This window comes from Panicum virgatum, chromosome 8K, assembly GCF_016808335.1.
Source record: "Panicum virgatum strain AP13 chromosome 8K, P.virgatum_v5, whole genome shotgun sequence".
Lineage (NCBI taxonomy): Eukaryota > Viridiplantae > Streptophyta > Magnoliopsida > Poales > Poaceae > Panicum > Panicum virgatum.
Genome location: NC_053143.1, coordinates 43,475,800 through 43,499,728, shown reverse-complemented (window position 1 = coordinate 43,499,728; position 23,929 = coordinate 43,475,800). Strand labels below are relative to the sequence as shown.

General features: G+C 47.4%; 1 protein-coding gene and 2 long non-coding RNA genes across 3 annotated transcripts; 1 reads left to right on the top strand and 2 right to left on the bottom strand.

Moving 5' to 3' along the window:
• Positions 1-534: 534 nt before the first annotated feature.
• On the top strand, positions 535-23,823 carry LOC120644793 (disease resistance protein RGA5-like). The gene is made up of 5 exons (XM_039921504.1): positions 535-1,690; positions 2,107-4,076; positions 4,167-4,208; positions 4,288-4,385; positions 22,336-23,823. Exons 1-4 carry the CDS (start codon positions 870-872, stop codon positions 4,299-4,301), a joined length of 2,847 nt encoding a protein of 948 aa, XP_039777438.1. The 5' UTR covers positions 535-869; the 3' UTR covers positions 4,302-4,385; positions 22,336-23,823.
• On the bottom strand, positions 6,528-6,768 carry LOC120644794. The gene is made up of 2 exons (XR_005663957.1): positions 6,710-6,768; positions 6,528-6,678 (listed from the first exon to the last, which is right to left on the bottom strand). It is a non-coding gene; the product is annotated as an uncharacterized LOC120644794 (long non-coding RNA).
• Positions 11,588-14,360, bottom strand: LOC120644795. The gene is made up of 4 exons (XR_005663958.1): positions 13,368-14,360; positions 13,095-13,282; positions 12,306-13,020; positions 11,588-12,220 (listed from the first exon to the last, which is right to left on the bottom strand). It is a non-coding gene; the product is annotated as an uncharacterized LOC120644795 (long non-coding RNA).
• Positions 23,824-23,929: the final 106 nt, after the last annotated feature.

The window sequence follows — 23,929 nt, the reverse complement described above, 5'->3', positions numbered from 1 at the left end:
GACTTTTTTTACGTTGCGCTCGAGACAGAGCACATGCATGCAACAAAACTGCAGACCAAATAATGGTCCCGCTTTGCGTGCATCAGATTTTTCTTATGCCGTGTCGAGAATGGCGCCGGCGATCAATATACAATGTGCTTCTTGTATTTTTTTTCTTAAAAAAATGTACATGTGGCGTATTGTATCAATACCCTCCTTTGTTACAAAATATTCAACTGAAAACAATTCTATGCATTATGAGTATGCCTGTTGTTATTTACTCCCTCCGTTTGTAAATAGACTTTTGGTCACAAATTTAACCACTCGTCTTATTCAAAAAAAATTAGTAAGTTTTAAAAAAATATTATGTATGGCTCACTTCATCATCTAAAGTATTTAAAGCACGATTTATGTTTTCGTGTATTTGCATAAATTTTTTGAATAATACGAGTGATCAAACTCGTGATTAAAAGTCAACAGCGCCGGAGTACTACCGGATGCTCACGGTAGCTACTTTCTGCGACCATCCTAGTACTAAACGGAAATCGCGGGTGCCATCCCGTCCGTTCTCATCTGAACAGCTTGACGACGCACACTACAAGTCGTTGCTCCCGACAAAGAAAGCGTCTTTCGAGGAGCGCACCGTGTGCTCACGTTTCGAGTATATATGTATATTGGATCGAGGCACAATTAATTTAAATTGTGTGCATAAAGATGCGCCTGACATTAGCAATGCAAAAGACTGTAAGGTCAGATTTCTCTAACAAGATTGCAGCTTATTAAGCACCACCGTTCATGTCGATCCATACAACACTGCATACTGCGCGCTCCCACACACACATACACACAAAACAACACCAACTTTTGCTCCTTGCATCCAGAGAGGGATAATGGAGGTCTTCATGGGGGCATTGCCTAGCCTCCTTCCCAAGCTTGGCGACCTGCTCGTCGGCGAGTATAATCTGCAAAAGGATGTGAAGGGTGGCATCATATTCCTGATAGCTGAGCTTGAGAGCATGAAGGTTGCCCTAGAGAAGATCTCCAAGACACCAGCAGACCAGCTTGACGAGCAGGACAAGATCTGGGGCAGGGAGGTGAGACACATGTCCTATGACATAGAGGACAGTATTGACACATATATGGTGATGCGGGGCAAGGGCAGTGAGCTGCTGGCCACTCAAGGTCGCTTCAAGAAGTTCATCTATTCGAGCCTCAACATCGTAGCAGAGACTAAGATTCGCCGTAAGATTGGTAAGGACATCAGAGACATGAAGATCCGTGTCAAAGAGGTTGCCGAGCGGCGTGGTAGGTACAAGATGGGAGGTGTTGATGCAAAGCCTGTCATGGCTACTATTGATCCTCGTTTACGCGGTCAGTATAGGAAGGCAGAAGAGCTTGTTGGCATCAACGAGTCAAGAGATGAGATTATCAAGAACCTAACCAATGGGGATGAAATGGCCAACCATGAAGGCAAGATAGTTTCCATTGTTGGCTTTGGGGGGTTAGGGAAAACAACCCTTGCCAAAGCAGTGTATGAAAAGATCAATGCAACATTTGAGTGCCGAGCTTTTCTTTCTGTGTCTCGAACTCCTGACATGAAGAATCTTTTCAAGGCCATGCTCCGTGACCTTGCTGGCATGACAATAAATGACGACACGATGGATGAGGGAAGTCTCATCAACAAACTCATACAATTTCTTCAAGGCAAGAGGTATGAAAGCATCACATAACATACTAGCTAGTAGCCGCCATTTTATTTACATGAAGCTATTTTTCCGTTGTTAATTAAACCAACAGGTGCACAATTATTTGGCAAACAAGGTGGTGCGATGTATAAAGACACATTAATGTGAAATGATTATACAAGCCCTCATTAATGATATGTATACATACTCCTGCAACCATTTAATCTCTTTCATGCCGGGTAGAGAGAAAACACACTCTTGTTTTTTTTTGACTGAAAACACACTCTTGTTTTGTTAACTATTTATAATTGTATTGTGAAACGGACACTCCCAAGTTTAAAAAAAATGCCTAACAAGTATACTTAATCTGTTTATTGAACTCTATTGTCATCCTTGTTTAATAGTCCTTGGATTAGTATAACATTGTTACCCTACTATGCAGATACATCATTGTTATGGATGACATATGGGACTTCGAACACTGGAAGTTGATTAGATGTGCTTTGCCGGATAAAAATGCTGGGTACATAATTATGACAACTACACGTAATTTGGGGGTCGCTAATCGTATTGGCGGTGCTTATAATTTAAAACCTCTCTCTCTTCAGAACTCTAGAATATTATTCTATGGAAGAATATTTTGCAATGAAGAAAATGACAAATGTCCTGACGAGGGGCTTGCTGAGGTATCCAACAAAATACTAAAAAAATGTGCCGGTGTACCCCTAGCTATCATTACCATTGCTAGTTTGCTTGCAAGCAAACGAAAAGATAAAATGGATTGGTATGAGGTGCACAACTCTATTGGAACTGGACTAATGGAGGATAATCAAGATTTCAAGAGTATGAAGAAGATTTTGTCTCTCAGCTATTATGATTTGCTGCCCCACTTAAGAAATTGCCTATTATATATGAGTGTGTTTCCAGAAGATTATGAAATTAAGCAAGATACTTTGATATGGTTGTGGGTAGGTGAAGGCTTTATCCAGTCTGGAAAACAAGGGAAGAGCCTATTTGAAGTTGGAGAGAGTTACTTAAATGACCTCATAAATAGAAGTTTGATCCAACCCGTGTACAGTTATACATGCAAGGACTGGTTTGATTGTCGTGTACATGATATGGTTCTTGACCTTATCTGTTCTTTGTCAGCCGAAGAAAACTTTGTTACTATATTGAGTGGTATGAATCAAACTTGTCGATCAGAAAAGGATCGGAGGTTGTCCCTTCAAAATAGCAACACAGATCAAGCTACGCTCGGGGCAACAATAATAAGCATGTCACAAGGAGTGAGATCAGTTGTTGTCTTTGGATCTGCTTTTGATCTTATTGCACCGTCCCTTCATGGCTTTAGAGTTTTACGTGTACTACATTTATTTGATGAACATTGTATTTCACAAGGTTCCATTAAGTGTCTTGGAAATTTAGTTCACTTGAGGCACCTAGCTATCCAAGGCTCATCAGGGTTTCAGCTCCCTGAAGAACTAGGAAACCTGCGGTTTCTACGAATATTGGATGTAGCTGGCAGTAGCATTTGGAGCTTGCCATCGACTGTTGTTCAGCTAAAAGATTTGATGTGCCTAAAAGTTAACTCCGGTGTCACAATGCCAAAAGGGTTCGGAAGGCTAACATCCCTTGAAGAGCTGGAATTTTTATCGGTTAAGGACGACCCAGCAAGAAATATAAAAGAGTTGGGCCATCTAACGGAATTGAGGGTTCTCAATCTGTATTTCAGCAGCGGTACTGCATGGGATGACAGCTTGAATAAATCTCTGGTGGAGTGCCTATGCATGCTCCGAAAGATTCAAATACTAAATATTGCAACGTATGACTGCAGAGGTGAAGGCTACTTGGATGGCTGGGTCGCTCCTCCGCATCTCCGTAGATTGCGTATGAGCTGCTGCTGGCTCTCCACACTGTCAGCTTGGATGCCCAATCCGTCGCTTCTTCTGGACCTTTCCTACCTAGAAATCATCGTGAGGGATGTACAGCAGGAGGATTTCGAAATCCTCGGAAGGTTGCCAGCTCTCTATTATCTTAAACTGGAGAGTATCCCTAATAATCGCCTCGGAGTCCATGGGAAATTATTCACCGTAGGTGCTGGTTCATTCCCACGCTTGGAACAGTGCAAGTTGAGGGGACTTTTAGGACATATGATGTTTCTGCAAGGAGCTATGCCAATGCTCACAAAGCTTGCATTCGAGTTCCTTCATATGCAGGAGGAAAGAGAAATCACCGGCACTGATGATGCTTTTGATATGGGTCTGGGATACCTGTCATCACTCCAGGATGTCACAGTTGACTTTCATTATCAATTCTACAGCAAGGAGGAGGTTGATGAAGCGACAGCTATGCTAAGGGAAGCGACTGGAATCCATCCAAATAATCCCACATTCAGAATTATTAATTTGCGTGGTAAGATTATAGCTCCAGTTGTTCTCTCTTGCTTCTCTCTCTGTTTTTTACCCCGTTTCTTCTAACCTGAACTTCCTCTGTTTCTTTCAGACTCAGATGATAAATCATGTCCTGATGAAGATGGAGATGAAGGTGCGCTAGCTCCTGTTGGTCTGTCTTGCTTCTCTCCTTTTTTTTCTATCCTAATTAAATTCCGCTGCTTGTTTCTCAGGTTCAGATGAATGATGGGCTGAAGAAATGATTTCGATGGCCGATAGACTGTTCCGGCCAACTTGACCCTAGGAGCGGATGATTCCTGAATGTTAGTAGGTAATGCATGAGCATCCAAATTATTTAGGGAGATATTCACAATCCTGCCTGAGTCAACTAGTACATTTTCTTAACAGCTATGTTCATCTTTTGCTGCAAGTCCGAAATATGGGGAGGGAAAAGGACAACTATTTTCTTAGTGTTACTCCGGGAAACGACATATAACTGTGGCGTTATATTCTAGTACTATGATAGCTCTGACTGTCAGACCCGGGGCCACAGGATACCTCATGTGGCGTGGATCTGTGCGAGATATAGGGTAGGAGATATCGAATATCATGTAACCTCTCGTAGGGTATCTCGTACTAGCCGGATTAGATGGAAACTACTCGGAACCTTCTCGAGATAAATCCTAAGAGATAAAACCGACTTAGGACAGGGATCCCTTCATTCAGAACATATCCAACCCCTACGCATATCGCTACATCCGAAGTAATACAAACCCCACATGACGTAAGGTATTACGCAATATCTGCGGCCCGAACCTGTCTAACCCTTGTGTTGCTTGCACCATCGTGTTCTTGATCTCGGTGGTCCTCCACAATCATCTCTCTACCTAAGGGTAGCCCTAGGTAGACCTGACGGTAAAACACTGACAGATCCTCCAAAGAACTCGATGGCTTCCCCAAATCAAGATCGGGCTCTTGAGAAGGGCACAACCTTTACCTTCGGGACATGGACCTGCGCCGCCGACGGATCGGGTGGTTTTATAAGCAACCTAAGCAAACTCCAGGTCACGGAACCTAGCTCCAACAACTCAGCGACTTCAGCACCCATGATAGAAAACCCTTTCGAGGATCTCCCGGAAAGAAAAAATTATGATCTGATCAATAACTACTGGACCAACCCTCATGCCCCGATCAGTTCTTACGACTACAACCCCGCTGTAGCGGAGGGTGAACTGCCAAAGGAGATGGCCAAATGCGTCAATTTGACCCAAGAAACTCAAAAACACAGTGATGCTCCCTACATCCTCACCCCGGAGGAATGCGACCAAACAGAGCACGTCACAGACTTCTTGGATCGAGTGAATAATTCCCTCCTAGATTGCCTCAACATAGCCCAGAGCTCCCCAGGAAACAGCTATACATCAAGTACAGCGACGTCACGGATCACAAGGTCGCACTACCCATTACGCTGTGATCTCCTCGGACAAGTCGGCCGAGTAGATGAAACTCTGCTAGATTGCATCAACCTAGCAGAAAATACTCTGAACAATCGTAAGGCCGAGCTCAACAGAGATTTCGGCAACTTTATGGACGGACTCGAACCACTCGGGTCGGACCCCGTACAAATAGACCCAGTGTTTCTCGACCCCATTAATGATCGAGAACTCATCAACCGCATAAATAGTCTGGACCCACTAGATGAGTTTGATGACCTCGAAGAATGGTCGGACGATATCGACCTTTTCATGTGTCGGTACCCTGCAGCTGGGGTACCCACTCCTACTATGCCAAGACTCGTGTAGTTATCCGTAACTACGCCCTAAGGAGCTGAGCAGTCGGACCCCTGAGGTCCGACTCCATCTCACCGGACCAACGGTCCCGGACCCGCTTCCCGCTCGGGGACGGGTCCGGTGTCACCACATGTCCCAGAGGTGGAAATGCTCAGCACCAGTGGTCGCGGACCCGGACCCCCGCAGGTGGGTCCGGGACCTCCACGTGCCATCCGGACTCCCACAGATGGGTCCGGGACCTCCACGTGCCTATCCGGACCCCCGTGAGCTCTCGGCTCAGCTAGCTGCTAGGGAGGGGTCCGGAGCCGCCACGTGTCACACAGACGCGGGCGCGGGCGCAAGCCTTCCGCTGGAAGCTCCCTCACCCACCCGCATTAAGTGCGAGTGGTTGAGGCGGGCTCTGCTGCCTCTGGGCACGGGGCAGCTTTTGTCAGTCCATACTGTGGATCGCCAATTACCGAGGTGGCTCGTCAGTTACCAAGGCAAGCATTAAAGACTCAGCGCCGCGCGCATGGGCGACGAGTCATGATGACCAGCTACTGACTTGAGCAACAGTGCACGCTGCTACAGTGGACTGAGTCAGTAGTTCGGCGCTTCATCATGACCTCGACGCGCGGCTGCAGAGGCTAGACTCTACTCTGACAGGACAGCTCAAGACCATCCCTGGTCAGAAGCTACGCACAGAAGCCGACGACAAGATCTCCGGATCTAAGGCATTGAAGGCCAAAGTGTAGTTTATAATACATCGCCGGGTCCACATGTCGGGGCCCCGCTCAGTGTACGTGCTCCCCTTGGACATATTAAAGGGAGAGCACACCCGCTAGAACACATATACTCGAAGACTCTCTCGAGACTAAGGCAATACAACACACAGTGGACGTAGGGTATTACGCTCCGGCGGCCCGAACCACTCTAAACCTGCTGTGTTCATCGTGTTCTTCCAGCGAGATCGAACTAGTCCTAGCTAACCCCCGAGTACTCACCCTCTGGGCTTAGGCGGGTGCATTCCGCCACCCGGTTGTGGTTTGCCACACCACGACATTTGGCGCGCCAGGTAGTGGGCCTTTAGCTAGTTTTAGCTCATCTCTTGCTCATCTGCATGGCTCGGGTGGTTGAGCACTCCCACCACGACGACGACATGGAGATGACGGAGGGTGTGGCGTCATCCGTGCCACACGCCTCTCGCCTTCCTGCGCCAGGGGCAACCGTGCCCGTGGAGCAGCCACCGTCGGCAGCGGCGCGCGCTACACATCGGCAAGAGTCAGGGTGCCCGTCAAGGGCCCCCTCACAAGCTGCGAGCGGCGGAGCGACAAATCCCAGCTCACAGCATACCTCACTCATGTGAGGAAGCCCGCTCCGGCGGAAAGCCGACTCCGGTCGCACCAAGCCCGCTCCGGCGGAGAACCGACTCCGGTCGCACCAAGCCCGCTCCGGCGGAAAGCCGACTCCGGTCGCACCAAGCCCGCTCCGGCGGAAAGCCGACTCCGGTCGCACCAAGCCCGCTCCGGCGGAATGCCGACTCCGGTCGCACCAAGCCCGCTCTGGCGGAAAGCCGACTCTGGTCGCACCAAGCCTGCTCCGGCGGAAAGCCGACTCCGGTCGCACTAAGCCGACTCTGGTGGCTCTTTCCGGCGGAAAGCCGACTCCGGTCGCACCCCCGACTCTACATCTCTGTAAGTCCTACCCTTAGAGGCCCAGCAGGGAATAAAACCTTTTCCTTTGTAACTAGGTAGTACTTCCGTGTGGTCCAGTCCGGTGAGCCTCCCCCGTGGAGGGGTCCGGACCTCTGCGAACCAGGTTCAGGGAAGCGTACTCACCCTCCGGGGAGGTCCGGAGCCGTGTAGCCGCTTAGCCTGGTTCCGTACCCTAAACCTGCATGCTCTATTGCTCTACCTCCCTAGGGCGAGTACAGTAGTACCTAAGACTGGGGGCCCGAAGGTCCGGACAACTCCGGCCTCATAAACCCGTGTTCTGGCTTACATCGCACATCTCATGTACATCTAGTTATAAAGGAAAAGTTTATTCTCAGTTCGCCTCTAAGGATGTTATATTCCAATTTCAATCTACGCATTCTGTTTGCGCTAACCCCCACATGGCTTCTTACTCTTGTGCGGTGATTGTAGTCCGAATTGAGTTGGCTAGTTAGTGAATTAGCTCGAGACCCCTCATGGAAGAGAAGGGTTCGGACCCCTGGGAACCTGCAGGTTCAGGGAAGCGCACTCATTCTCCGGGGAGGTCCGGAGCCGTGTAGCCGCTTAGCCTGGTTCCGTACCCTAAGCCTGCACGCACCACCTCCTGTGAATGAGTGCCGTAGTACCTAGGACTAGGGAACCTGGAGGTCCGGACTTTCTCTTAACCTAAAGGTCGGTCCCTTGAGCTCCGTTCACTGAACCTAGCTGTCTATCTCAAAGGATTACAGCCAACAAGATTTGGGACCCGTGGGCACGCTACTAAGCATCTACCTTGAGTCATGTGCAGGTCCAAACATGATGAGGCAGCAGGTGACCCAAAGGATGGACGACGCAGGACAAGACCCTTGCGGCGCGCACCGCTGGGCGCCAGAAGCAGCCTAGTTGCTCACAGTAGTGGCCCCACCTGCGGGTTCGTTGCCTCTCCCGAGGCGGGCCCGGGGGCCTTTGTCGGTACCCTGCAGCTAGGGTACCCACTCCTACTGTGTCAAGACTCGCGAAGTTATCCGTAACTATGCCCTAAGGAGCTGAGCAGCCGGACCCCTGGGGTCCGACTCCATCTCACCGGACCAACGGTCCCGGACCTGCTTCCCGCTCGGGGATGGGTCTGGTGTCACCACGTGTCCTAGAGGTGGAAATGCTCAGCACCTGTGGTCGTGGACCCGGACCCCTGCAGGTGGGTTCGGGACCTCCACTTGCCATCTGGACTACCGCAGATGGGTCCGGGACCTCCACGTGCCTATCCGGACACCCGTGAGCTCTTGGCTCAGCTAGCTGCTTGGGAGGGGTCCGGAGCCGCCACGTGTCACACAGACGCGTGCGCGGGCGCAAGCCATCCGCTGGAAGCTCCCTCACCCACCCGTATTAAGTGCGAGTGGTTGAGGCGGGCTCTGCTGCCTCTGGGCACGGGGCAGCTTTTGTCAGTCCACACTGTGGATCGCCAATTACCGAGGCGGCTCGTCAGTTACCAAGGCAAGCATTAAAGACTCAGCGCCGCGCGCATGGGCGACGAGTCATGATGACCAGCTACTGATTGGAGCAACAGTGCACGCTGCTACAGTGGACTGAGTCAGTAGTTCGGCGGCTTCATCATGACCTCGACGCGCGGCTGCAGAGGCTAGACTCTACTCTGACAGGACAGCTCAAGACCATCCCTGGTCAGAAGCTACGCACAGAAGCCGACGACAAGATCTCCAGGATCTAAGGCATTGAAGGCCAAAGTGTAGTTTATAATACATCGCCGGGTCCACATGTCGGGGCCCCGCTCAGTGTACGTGCTCCCCTTGGACATATTAAAGGGAGAGCACACCCGCTAGAACACATATACTCGAAGACTCTCTCGAGACTAAGGCAATACAACACACAGTGGACGTAGGGTATTACGCTCCGGCGGCCCGAACCACTCTAAACCTGCTGTGTTCATCGTGTTCTTCCAGCGAGATCGAACTAGTCCTAGCTAACCCCCGAGTACTCACCCTCTGGGCTTAGGCGGGTGCATTCCACCTCCCGGCTGTGGTTTGCCACACCATGACATCATGGAAAGCTTTGTCCAACCCAACAGGATCAATGAACTCTGGCACATCTCGAAGGCCAAAAAGATGCAAAACCAATGTGCAACCGTCCAAACAGAAAATGCGCCAGTACGCGAAACACCTTGGGCACGAGTGGGGCTACCCCCACCCGAACCTACTTACTGCCCTCCAAAGATTCCTTTCGGAACACGAAACACGGCTTCCATCTTCAAGAAAGCCACGACGTCCAAAAATCCGAACAAATCTGGAAACATTTTAGGTTTCCCAGATGGGTACAAACCGATCTCCTGGAATCTCGGAACCAGTAACCAATTAGGAGAAACCCAACAAGGAAGGAAACCCTAATAGTCCTTCCCTTATTATAAAACCAACAGAAGATTGCCCCAAAGAGGAAGAGAAGCTACCTTACCAAGAAGGACTGGCGCTCCCCTTTCCTCAAAAACAAGAAGACACCAAGGACCCATCTAGAGAGATCAACATGTTGCGGCTCCTGGAGCTTGAAGACGAAGACGAGCGGATCAACCTCGACGACTACAACTCCAACGACTACAAGCAGTACTTCTCCGACGAAGACATGCTCGACGACCTATCCCCTGCTCAAGCAAAAACCCCGGAGTACAGAATTCATCCTCCTCCTCCTGCAGCAGTCACGGTCACTGTCAAACTGGAAGACGAGAACAAAGAAGAGGAGATGGCATGCCGCAGGGCTCGCAATCAAAAACGCACTGAGCGACGTCAACGAGCACTCGATTAGGAAGACATTGGAGAATCCTACGACTACTCCAACAACGACCTCCGCAACGTTATCAACATCGGGCGAGATGCTCGTACCATCATCATCAACAAGCGCCAAGAGTGCGAGGAGGCGGAGGGATACTCCCCCTCCTCAAACAACCGTATCTTCAACGATCACCAAAGGCAACCGCGCAAGAGGCCAAACATTAGGCCCCACGACTCGGAAGCTAGCCCCTCAAGACCAAGGCCGCCACCTCAGCAGGGCAAAAAAGCAGCCCTCACCTAGGAGCGCATCGAGCAAAACCTCCATAAATGCTACCCTTGGCCCCCAAGTGGCAAGCACTCGGCTTACGAGTGACGCAACCTATGCCTAGCATTGGGAGCATCTCAGCTGCCACCCAACCCACAGCGCAACCCAGACGACGCCCCTCAAGTCTGAAGAAGCAGGATCGCCCGCGGCCGCCGGTTCTACATCTACTTTTACACAAGCTTTTCAGTAGGCACTCATGTGCAAAAAGAGTTTAGGTAAAGAGTCTCGGAATAAAAGTTTTGTATTAGCCAGCATTTTCAATAACTATAGTCATCATTACATACATTAACTTCCCGAGCTCTTACCTATCCTTTGGAGTATCACTCCTATGAGGATACACCTCCGTGACCCTGCCTTGGCAGGCACATGGGAAGCTAGTGTCATCCTCGAGTCTTTGAACTCGTTTGGAGGCACCTCTGAGTACTCCCTTAGGGCGAGCACTCGGGCAGCGTCGCCTCCCCTGGGACACCGGGACGGTGTCCCTAGGATGCACCTCTGTGTCCACGCCTTGACAGGTGCATGGGAAGCTAGTTTTATCCTCGAGCCTTTGAACTCATTTGGAGGCACCTCCGAGTACTCCCTTAGGGCAAGCACTCGAGCAGCGCTGCCTCCCAGTGTCCCTAGGATGCACCTCCGTGACTCCACCCTGGCTGGCGCAGGGGAAGTAAGTGCTACCCTCGAGCCTTTGAACTCATTTGGAGGCACCTCCGAGTATTCCCTTAGGGTGAGTACTCGGTAAGCGTCGCCTCCCCAGAGACGACGTCCCCAGGAAGCACCTCTGTGCCCCTGCCTAGCAGGCGCACGGGAAGCCAGTGCACTCTTCAAACCTTTGAATATGTTGGAAAGCATCTCCGTGTTACTACTTGAAAGATGCATGGGAAGATAATGCTATCACCCAACTACTTAAAAATCAGCGAAATGCAACTCCCATTTCTCCCCCGAGAAAATAAATTGAGTCGCATAATCCTCTCGGAACAAAAAATTACAAATCCTGATATGAATGAGGCACGACTCTCTTCAGAGGATAAAACCATTGGTCCAACACCAACACAAATGGGATTACAATTGTTAGGTGTTCTTAAAGTGGGAGCAATATGTACATAAGCAAACCCCACATACTCACACCCTAATAGTCCTACCCTCCTGACGACATCTTCTTCCAAAAGGCCTTCAGCCACCCGAGAACTTCTTTGAGCCTTTCCGTGACGGATCTGGAATCATGTTGATTAGGACGAAGCGGTTGCACTACCCCCAGTACAGCGCGACCTGCCTCCTCTAGTCCTTGAATCTCCTGATCCCTCCGGTCTCTGTCCCGGGTAAGCCGTTCGTTGGATGGTTTGGAGCTGCTCAACAATTTTCTTGTCGGCTTGCTCCAGCTGCTGCCCCACAATTTTTTTATACCCCTCAAGATCAGCATTCAACTCACGGAGTCACGGAGAATCTTGAAGGGACTAATTTCTCTCACCCTGAGCTGCAGCCAATTGCTCTGCGAGCGAGGCAATCAAGTCATCCTTCTCCATGAGTTCCTGCTTGAGTGCAGGAAACTGTTGAAGATGCTCCGACATCACAGCTAGATCGGACGACTTGATTTGCGACCTCCGGGTCAGTTTCTGCAAAAATAGCAAAAACAGGCTATCAAGACAAATTCTTGACAAGAAAAAACAAGATGCCTCGACTACTCCGAGTAAGCATTACCACATGATGTTTGTAAACTTGCCTAAATGAGTGCCTCATCTCCCTTAGAAGGTTGTCCTCTAGAAGATCGTCATTAATGAGCCCATCCGGGAACTCATCTAACATCTCTGGAGGAACGAACCCAGGACCCTCATTCCCAGACGGCCCTTCAGCCGGCTCCATGGTAGCGGGTTCCCTCGAGGAATTCCTTGGCAGGCTTTAGCATCTTCGTCCCCCGCTGGCACCGCCAGCATATCCCCTGCCTGCACCGCCGGCGCGTCTTCTCCCTGCACTAAAAGTGTGTCCTCTGCTCGCACTTCTGCCACATTTTTTACAATAGGTGCAGGCGAGTGGATGGGCGCCAAGACTGGATCGGGAGACGACCTCTTCTCTCGGACGCAGGACTACTCAGAGCAGGAGTAGTTCGCGCCTTCACCTTCGGCGAATTCAAGTCGGCGGCACATCTACAAAAGCTAAAAGATCAGAACAAGGCCAGGCGAAATTACAAAACCCAGTAAGTCGTGCACTTACATCTTTGCCCTCTTCACGACAAGCTTCTTTGGTGCCTTCAACCCCCTCCACGCGCCTGGAGCTATTGGCGGGGACATTTGGCCTCGAAGCAGTCGTGTCCAACGGAGTCGGATCTGTGGAATGACCCAAAGTACTCGGGCTCATCACATCTCCACTGGACCCCTGACCAGTGACTACTTCAGGAGACCCAGAGTCACCTGAAGACCTGCAACGCTTAACGATGATTTATGAAGTTGTTGCAATAGAGGAAAAATAGAGGAGACACGAAACAAGGCTTACCTTCGATCTTCATTCTTCCTTTTCTTCCTCGTCCCTTAGTAGAAGACTCGCTGGAAGAGGACAAGGAGTCATCCATAACAGAAGCCTTTAGGTCCATAGCCAAGTGGGTATTCATGGAAATCATTCCGACCATCCTTGCCTAAGGACCCAGGAAGTGGAGGATCACTTTTGTACACCCTCACGTCAGCCTGCGGAGGCAAAAACACAAGGGTAAAAACTTACGCGACTACAATAACCAATTGCAGCAAAAGCACTCGAAAACAGGAACTTTACCTCCGCGGGAGGGTTAGTCGCTTGGAAAAGCATGGGCACATAAGGAACAGTGTGGCGGGAAGATGCTTCGAATCACTCTGAGACCAGCTTCATGGTCGATCGGCTCTGTAGACAACCGATCAACATCTTCAGTCCCTTGGTATTGGAACCCAAAATGTACTCGCCTCTGGAGTGGTTGAATCTGGTGCTGAGTGTAGTTCTACACAACTTAAGCCGCGGTTACACCCATCTTCCGAAAGCAAATAGCCGAGGGACCAACTTTTAAGCCACTCGGCTGGCTCTGCACTGAACTGAGAAAGACTAGTCGAGGGACTTCTAATGTAGAACCAGTCATTCGGCCATTGGGGGCTCAGAGCAATCTTGGGGAAAATCAAGTACTTCCCGATTACCTTCTTATTTAGCTCCAAATGACCGCAACCTACCCTACCCATTCTTTCAGAAAAGGGAAGGGGCACAAGTCTATAGAGAGCCTTGAAGAAGTCGAAGTGCAGCTCAATACCAAGGAAGGCCTCGCAGAAGTGTGCAAACACAGAAATGTGTAGTATAGATGCTGGAGTGAGGTGATGGAGTTGGATCATATAATAATAAAGAAGCCCCTCCACAAACCCGCTCATAGGCATTGAAAGCCTATGTTCAAGAAAAGAGGCAAACAAAACAATCTCAGAATCCCTAGGGGCGGGAAAATCCTCACCCTCAGCACTCCGCCATGGGCATTCCCCCTCTGCATGCAACAACAATCTGTGTTCCATGAGCTCTCATATGTTCAGCGGAGAACTTACTTTTCGGCCATGATGTGCTCTCCGACTTTTCATCTTCATGCTTTTTCCTCTTCCCCTTTCCGGAGTCTGTGGGTTTCTCCATCGCGGATCTCTTCGAGCTTTTGACGCTCGGGGGCTATGGATGTGGGCTCACGATCTCGTGGACAAGGTAGGAAGACAAGGAGGTGGCGACGGAAGAAATGGCGGCGGAGGAAAACGAAAGCGGCCAAGATAAAATAAAGAATCAAGAGATTGGATTTATAAGCCTAATCAGGGGCAACGCCGTAAATTTAGGGAAACCTGAAAGGTCGGACCCTTATAAGGCGCAATTAGGCTACAGCTTTCTGGAACCCTATCCTGAAGTAGTTACCAAAAAGAGGCCTTAAAACTTGTGAACCGTATTTCCAAAATTCGGAAATAAGTAAAAAAGAGTCGGGGGGGGGGGGCTACTAGATATCGAAAATATATCCAAATTTTCCTAGATTTACATTTTAAATGAAGGAACCCTCATTTTTAAGGGCTTACAACAACTCGACCCTAAAAAATAGTATAATTTTCAACTACTTCGGCTATTAGCCATTACAAAGCTTCAAATCTTGTTACCCCCATATTGGGAATTGTAAGGAACATGGCCCCATCTAGGCCATTGTTTGTGATTTTGGTGATTGAGTGACAACATAATCAATGGGACTAATAAGTTTGTGAGAACACATTGGTAGGAGTCTTTAGGTTCCATGGATATGAGTCAACACATCTAATTCATCATCAAGACGCAATGCTCAATCTATCATCAAGATGCCAAGTCCAATCCACCATCAAGATGACAAGTCCAATCAGTCGTAGAGGTGCCAAAGTATAGTGAAAATCCAGAGATAGAATATATTTCAAGGATCCAAATGATCGCCGCGACAAATTGGACGAGAAAATGCAGAGTCAGCTGCACCGGTTAAACTGATGCCCCACCATCGGTGCATCCGATGGTTACCGGATACACCAACGCCCTTGCATCGGTGCAATTGTGTGTGCACATTGAGCCAAGTGAGAAAAACTCAGTAGCACCGGTTTAACTGATGGGTCAAAGACAAGCATCGATGCATTCAACATACTATTGTCCAGAGACCATGTCAAGTGCGCAGTAGCCAGGCCTTCAGCACCGGAAGAACCGATGCCCGTCGGAGCAACGCATCAGATCAATGACATCAGCAAGAAAAGAAGAGTGCAATGGCTTTGTAACAGATCAAGTGTCACCAGTTTAACAGACTACCTAGCATCGGTTTAACCGATGGTCCCTGAAGTTTGCTACGGTTGTGTCAGAGATACCAACGGTTACTTCAGAGCGCAATGTGACCGGAAGAACCGATGCCCTTGCACCGGAAGTTCCGATGCCTACGCAGAAAAGTGCCCAACGGCTCTAAACGGCTAGTTCATGTTGGAGGGCTATATATATGCCTCACCCCGGCCATTTGAAATTTGCTGGAGTTCCAAGACATCACACACACACACCCAAGAACACCTCCAAGCCATCCAAGAGCTTAGAGATCAAATCCTTAGTCCTTGGCACAAGCTTTATGAGTGTTAGTGCTAGGTTAGCTCCTAAGTGAGTGAGAGAGCAAGGTGTTGCAGCCTTGTGCATTGGTTCTAGAGTGAACCATTCTTGTGTCTCGGTGCGCCGGCCCCTTGGAGCATTGGTGGCTCGCCAGCACGTCAACGACCCTCAGGCTTGGTGTGGAGCGGTGTGGCAGCCCCGCCCGACATAAACCGGCTTAAGTGCGCTAACCATCATCAAAACGACAATCAGGGTTAACACGCACTTAAAACGGAGCAATCCGGCAGTGCTGTCGGGTAAAATCCCGATAAAACCACTTAAACCTGGATCGAACAAAGCAGCATAACTCACACGAAGGCGAGTCCAGAGAATACAACACCTCACAATATATTACAACACATAGAGTTTAACATGACTTCAGGATTACAAACCAAGTTCCAAATTTAACGAAGTACTTTTCAAAGCCAACACATAAGAAGTTCAACAGAGTCCTTTATTTTAACGGAAAGTACACACGAGAACTAACGACGAAAGGGGTGTCACGATGAAGCCCGATTCATGACATCACTCGCTCTTGTCATCGTTGGCCGGGGACGGATCCCACTCCACGGACCAACCAGGCGGAAGGGTGCAAGGCCAGGTCAAGCTGGCAATCATGTCCTCAAAAGTATTTCCTGAAACAAAATGAGCCACAAGCAAGGCTGAGTATTCTAATACTCAGCAAGGCTTACCCGACTGAGGGTATACTTAGCCCTTTAACTAGACATGCAAGTCTTTTGGCTTGAGGGGTTTGTTTTGCCAAAAAGCAGTACAGAGTAGATCCTTAATCTTAGGTTTTAGCTTTCTGGTTCTAGTTCAATTAACCACTCTAGGTGAGCATCTATCCAATAGCATACATGGTGGGAACAATTATTTTTCATCAATCAACCATATTCATCATCATCATCTTTCACTTCTTACTCTATGTAGCAGAAGGGTTAAGCAGTCCCAAACCGTGAGAAGCGGACGATTCGAATCGAATTTGTTAACCTGGCCAGGCAGACCTAAACACACGTCACGTGGTTACTCACAGAGTCACACGTGCAACTCTTCCCTTCAATTCCCGCTTCACGGAACAGGCCCACCGCCCTCAAGTACAGCAGTACGACGACTCTGTACTCGCCATTAGCTAGATGTGAACGAGTTCAAGACGGTGGGGAGTATATTCCGGCTGCGGTTCAATCCAGTACTTAAGTTTACCGATTACCATATCCTCGGCATGTGATTAGTACGTTCAAACGCTTAACCACCACTATCACACACTGCGGCCTTATCACTTTTCACTAAACAGACAGGGCATCCAGAGTATCACGACCCTGCCCGTAGACCTTATAGTGGTAGCAAGTAGTAAACAACTAATTCCTATAATTTCTCGCGAGTGACTGGAAATCACTCGACTTCTACCGAACCATTAGCATAGCTAACTAGCGACCTACACACACTAGTGTTCAAGCATCGGTACCTAGGATCATGCAACTAAGGTTTCAGTCAAATTCTGTAACTTAAATGCACAAGTAGATAGGAACAATAATAAGTTGCATAATTTAAAATAGAAGGACATGCTCCGGGGCTTGCCTTCCTGGGCGCAACTAGATCTGGGCTCTTCCGAAATCAGGTTCGGGTCTTTAGTAGCTTCAGTTAGATTCACTTGAGCTTCACACTGCTCACTCTCGGACTCGGGCACCAGCTCGTATGTTCCGTCAGCGAGAGTAGTAGTATCTATATGAAATGCACATGGGTGAGTTGTTGTGATGGCAGTAATTAATGAATTATTTCATCATAAAAGCGTAAACCAACAAGACTCAAAACAGCAATAAACACTGTCATTTTTCTTCCATTGGGCAATCGTGTATAGAGTAGAAAATAATATTAGTTAGTGCATAAGCTCCAAGTGGAGTTTTCGTTATATAGCAAAACGTACAAAAGTGGCTTTCTTTAACAAAAATAACGATATCATGCTTTGTCCAAAACTATAGTTACACATAGTTTCTAAGTCTCAAATTTTTTCAGAGGAGTCTACATATGATCCTCAACACACTTTAAATTTATCGGAATTTTTCTAGACGTAAATCAGGAGTAATAAAATTGACAAATCCTACTCACATATAACAAGACTAATTAGTACAGATAGTTACAAAGTGTTTTTGGCTCTCAAAATTTGTATTCTAGCTTATCTTCAGAAGACTAAGCCACGGTAAAATTTTCAGATTTTTCCAGCAGCAACATCTATTTATCACAAAATAGCACCATTTTTAAGGATTAATTCACAGAGTTAGCTACACAAATCTAAAAATAATGAAACTTGGACAGTGGTGTTAATTTAGTATTATAAGTATACAGAAAAAGTTTCATACACATATATATAAAATAACATCCAGAAATAAAAAGTAGATTATTCTACTAGATTTAGCCAAGACTATGGTTTCATCTAGTTACAAGTGTCAACTGGTGTTCAAATTTTTACAAACATCTAAACATGGCATAAAGTATCTACTAGCCAAAAATCATCTATAGACATTGAGTAGAACTCCTAGAATAATTATAGCCTATATAACCTAATCTTTTTCGTAGATTAAAATACAGACAGAAAATAAATATGTGCATGTAACAAAAGTTGTAGATATTGTTTCAAGGATTCCAAAACATTTGAATTTGTATTTTTATGATTTTTCTACGATTTTATTTCGAATTTACAAGTTTGCTGGTTTTGAAAACAAAAGAAAAAGAAAACGCAAACTTGCATCTAGGCCCCTGGAAGTTTGTTTCTTCTCAGCGTGGGTCCCTGGCGGACATTGGAGAACAGAGGAGGGTCGGGCGGCCGTTTTCCGGCGAGGAGAGGCTCCGGCGGTGGGGGAGAAGTTGGGGAAAAGGGAGAGGGGACTGAGCCGCACCTCTGGGTGTCCTTGGTTCACGGGGAGGAGGTCCGAGGCGGCGGCTCCGCGGAGAGGGGCGGCCGGCGGTGGACTGTGCTTGCGGCGGCGGCGTTCCGGCGGGCTTGGGCGTCGGCGAGTGGGTCGGGGAGCACCAACGGAGGGTGGGGGTGCTAGCTGCGGGGTTGGATGGGCGCGAGGAAGGCCGGAGGAGGGAGCTCCGCGGGAGCCTAGGGATGGGCGGCGCAAATGGCAGGCGGCGGCGGCTCTGGACGCCGCGGAGGGCTCGGCTCGGCGCGTGGAGCAGGGAGGGGAGCAGAGGGGGAGGGAGGAGACCTGTTTGCGCAGCAAGGGGAGGGAGGAGAGCCAGGCTAGAGCGCGAGCGGGCTGGGGAAAAAAAATGGTGCACGACACTGGTCGGCTCGTTCGTCGCCGTGGCACGCCGACGGCAGTCCTCGGCGTGCGTGCAAGGAGATGGCGCCGCGTGGCGATGAGAAGCTTCAGGAGGGACCGGGACGGAGCGGCTGGTGGCACGGCGAGGGCGCGGCCCGTGGCCATCGGCCTCGGCGTCCAGCGCAGACAGGGGAGGGAGAGAGAGGAAAAGAGAGAGTAGAGAGAGAGATTTAATTGATTCAAAATTCAAAATTTTCTCAAAACTTCCTTTTGAAACATAGAAAACTTCGAATACGAAAGTTGTAGAGAACTTAAAAACCTACAACTTTTATTTCAGGAACAAGTTTAAACGAGCAAAGGTTTAAAAGTTATTTTAAATTTTCGAAAACTACAAATCAAACAACTTATCATTTCATGTGATTTTCAACATTTGTACCCCTAGAGTTCAACTGGACATTTACCATTCTTTTCATGGTGAACATGTCTATCAATTTTCATCTGCATATTTGCCTTGGTGTGAAAGTTATTTGAGGTTCCTGACCTATGCACATATACACACATACATATGCACACACATAAGTTATTTTCCAAAATGAAATGCATAATTTGAAATTCTCTTGTTTATTAAGCATGAAATCACGTTTAAGTTTTCTTGATTAGCATTTTAAAACTCTGAGATGTCACAAGCGGCGTCAACAATATTGTGAGGGGGACGGAGACCCCTCCTTCGTGGGCAAGCTCCCTTAGTGGAAAACGGGATCAAGGTGACCGTGATTGTGTTCACAGAAGAGACTTGATTACCGGGAAGCGATACTCTTCGTGAGTGCTTCAACAACGTGGATGTAGGGGCGCCTTTGTGGGAATCCAAACCACGGGATAAATTCTTGCGTCGAGAGTTTGCTTCCTCTCATCCCTCCTTTAAGCTTCCGCATTTTATATTGCAATCTTTGTGCCTTCACTTTCATAGAGTAGTATCTTGATAGGATTGGCTATAGGTTGCTAAACTCTTTTTGGATGAGAGTTTCACACTAGAAGAATCATAGTTGCACATATAGATAGCTTATTTTAGTTCAAGTTTTGTGCAAACTAGTTGGAGCTATAGGTTAAGATTTTAGAGTGCCTAATTCACCCCCTCCCCCTCTTAGGCTAGAGCACTCGATCACTTTCAGGAATAAAGACATTTACATCCAGGGAGAAAAATGCCAAATGCAAGGAGGCAGATTACATTGAAAATCTCACAAGTCCTCTTCTTGCATCTTGACAAGGAATCTTCCATTTCTCCTTATATGTTGCAATAGGATCCAATCAACATACCTGGCAGGTCACCCTTTGGGACAATATTCCCATATTGGAATATCCTGGAGCGTGACGTAACCAGCTAGGTCTTTTCCTTGAAGTTTCTTCCATCCTCGTCCCTACAGGTACAAGATGTCAAGGACAAGGGTATTTGAAGCTGCAAGAGTAAAGATCCAGGTAAAGAAAACCATCCATATTGCTCGCAAGTACTCCCTCCATTCCAAATTATAAGTCATTCCAAGAATTTTGGAGAGTCAAACCATCTCAAAGTTTGACCCAAATTATAGAGAGAAATATAAAGATTTATGACATCAAATAGGTACACTATGAAAATATAGCTAACAAAAAATCTAATGATACTTAATAGGTATCATAAATGTTATTATTTTATCATATAAATTTGGTCAAACTTAAAAAATTTTTACTCTCCAAAATTTTTAAAATGACTTATAATTTGAAACGGATGAAGTACTTTTCTAGCACCAGCTACGAGAGGAAGACTACTCGTATCAGGAGGACCAGACCTAGCAAGAAAGGAGCACCAGTCTAAAGCAATGCCTTGCATTGGCAGGTGTTATCTCGAACATCCTTAGCACTCTATTTATAGAGACTAAAGGGTTAGCATCACTCAACCAGTGACACAACCGACACAATAGTCACGGGTAGAGTCAGACGGATTTTCCAGAATAGTAAAAGGACACGTGACTCAACATGAGCACTAAAAAACAACTGCAAACTTACTTTGAGGAGGTGTTCTCAGGCCTAGTTGATGTAGAGTATCTATCTGCGTTACATTTTTCAGGGAAGCTTTCCCGAAATAGGAGACCATTTTGGTACCCATCAAAGTGAGATAAATGCCACGAACTGAGACAATTCCAAATCATGAATTTGGAGTCAAGTCTCGGGGGTGCGGGATACAAGTCATAAATGATTTGCTTTTTCAAAAGTTTTTTCAAGGATGAAACCTTGAATTGAAATTTGACCCTCAGTCTGATTCTTCGATTCAAACTAAGGCTCGGGGGCTACTCCATATGGAGTGCGACTACTTGTTGCACACCATACATCAAGATGTCTGATTCTTCGATTCAAACTAAGGCTCGGGGGCTACTCCATATGGAGTGCGAATACTTGTTGCACACCATACATCAAGATCTCCAAAAATTTTGAAACTGCTCGGGCGAAGAGCACCTCGCAGCCTCGGCACAGTTCTTGGAGTACTCGGAATCGCACGAAGTTCAGGAACTACTCGATGACGGATCAGAAGCACTCGAAGATCTCCAGCTACTCGGCTATGAAGAGCTCGGGGGACTTGTCAGACCCGGGGCCATAGTATAAACTCATGTGGCACGGACCTATGCGAGATAAAGGGTAGGAGATATCGAATATCATGTAACCCGCTCCCCTAGGGTATCTCGTACTAGTCGGATTAGATGGAAACTACTCAGAACCTTCTCGAGATAAATCCTAAGAGATAAAACCGACTTAGAATTTCCTTGTAACCCTGCTCCCCTATAACGGCGGGAAGGGATCCCTTCATTTAGAACATATCCAACCCCTACGCATATTGCTATAACTGAAGGAATACAAATCCCACAGGACGTAGGGTATTACGCAACATCTGCGGCCCGAACCTGTCTAACCCTTATGTTGCTTGTACCATCATGTTCTTGATCTCGGCGATCCCCCATAATTATCTCTCTACCTAAGGGTATCTCTAGGTAGACCTGGTGGTAAAACACCACCTATACTTGGCGAAACTCTGCTCCTCAACTTGGTTGATCTTGTTAGAAATTGCGTTCTTTGCACACACGACACACTGAAATGCAGGCACGAGAACTCACAGGAAGTAGTGGAAAGGAGAGCTTTTTTGTATTTCTTGTTGAGCAGCTTACAATGGGAGAGTGACCTCCAATTTACAGTGTGGAGGCTACGTAGATCACGGTTGTTATTTATGAACTCGCTCCTTCAATAAATTGGCCACTATCAAAGTTTCCTTTTATTTACTCAGTTTTGACTTTGATTTACAGCACTCCCCTGTAGTACTGATTACTCTGTTTCTTCCACAGGACATGTTTGGCGTGCCGGCAGCGAGACGTCGTCGACGACGCTCAAGTGGGCAATGGGGGAGCTGATGCGGAACCCGACGGTGATGCAGAAGGTGCAAGAGGAGGTCCGGCGGGCACTCGCCGGACACGACAAGGTGGCCGAGGGCAGCCTGACCAACAACCTGCACTACTTCCGGCCAGTCATCAAGGAGACGCTCTTGAGTTGTGAGATAGTTCTGCTGGGCCTGCTTGTCATATGAATCATGGACTCAAGGTCAACTATGGGTGTTAGCTGTAGATGTAATTTGGTTACTGCAATCTGTTCCTTTTGGAAACATTAGCAAGTACTCCCATTTGGCAAGAAACTGCCATTTTTCCCATTTGCATGGAACAGCTAGATTTTATGTCATGTCAGAATGCTGAAATATCCACAAGTTTCTATATTTGTGGTCCTTGACTGAAACTAACGATGAAATTTCTATATCACTGAGTCGTACTTTATTCTTCTGCTGCCACAAAATATATGTCCTTATTTACCAACCAACCGAGTCCGGAGTATTATCTTTTCTTTTCTTCTCTTCTCTGTGTCTGCACAGGAAGATCATAGTAGTACTGCTCCAAACTTCTATGTAAAGGCTGTTGAGAGTGTTCTTCCCATGTAAAGTAGAGGCTTGGCATTTTAGGCTATCATGTATGTGCTGTAGGAACTCTTCAATATCTTTTATTTTGTGGCATTTTAGGCTTGGCATTTTGTAGTAACATTTGAAAGCCCTTCTACGTTTGAATGTGTACATTTATTTTTTACTAGTCCTATTACCCTGCACCTTTGTTTTGTTCACTTTCTAATTTGCTTAAACTTTTCTTCATTTTTTTTTTGGCTACTCAACAATTGAACTTGCATCTTGTATGTCCAAGAGAAAGGCTACTTTTTTGTCTCCATGTTTCAGGTCTTTTTAGCATTTCTGTATCACATGCAGAACCATCACCGCATAACTTGGTAAACATTTTCAATATTCTAAGAGCAATTTGTATGCGTGCACTTGCAGCTTCTGCACTACGATATCAGATACGTCCCTTGCTTTGTGCTCCTGGACAAGCACGGCAGAGCTCTATCGAAGACTGGGGTACCAACCAGCCGTCAGCACGTTATCGCTGCCCTCCATCACCTCCTGAAGATGGAGCGGCCATCTGGGCATGAAGGAAACCAGAGCGTGCCTCCATCATGAACATAAAGCCAAACGCCTGAGCAAGATCTGTAATGGCAAAGAAAATTTCAGAATGTGCATTTTGTTTAGCAAACGTGACACTGAGCGACATTGACACTTCAATTCTTTATCGGTTAATAGTACATCTTCTAGGTGCAAAAGCAGTTGAATTTTTCCCCTTTTGTTGGGTTGTGGTGACCCTAGCTCGATAATGTCAGCCTTAATATAGGCTCCCCATTTTTCTCTCAGATTTTCTTGGGGAAGCTTGTATTGTTTGTCAGAAAATGTAGTGATTTCTGCTTCATTGCAACTGAAGTCATTTTCTTTTCTTCATCCTACCGTATCCCCTCACGCTCGCTCGTGCCATTGGCATAAATTTGAAGTAAAAGACCCCTGCAAGGACTTGAATT

Excerpts from the sequence above, each read along its gene's own strand:
- LOC120644793 (XM_039921504.1), top strand. The coding sequence starts at position 870 with ATGGAGGTCTTCATGGGGGCATTGCCTAGCCTCCTTCCCAAGCTTGGC. Across the intron at positions 1,691-2,106 it reads CAATTTCTTCAAGGCAAGAG|ATACATCATTGTTATGGATG; the intron begins GTATGAAAGCAT and ends CCTACTATGCAG. Across the intron at positions 4,077-4,166 it reads CAGAATTATTAATTTGCGTG|ACTCAGATGATAAATCATGT; the intron begins GTAAGATTATAG and ends TGTTTCTTTCAG.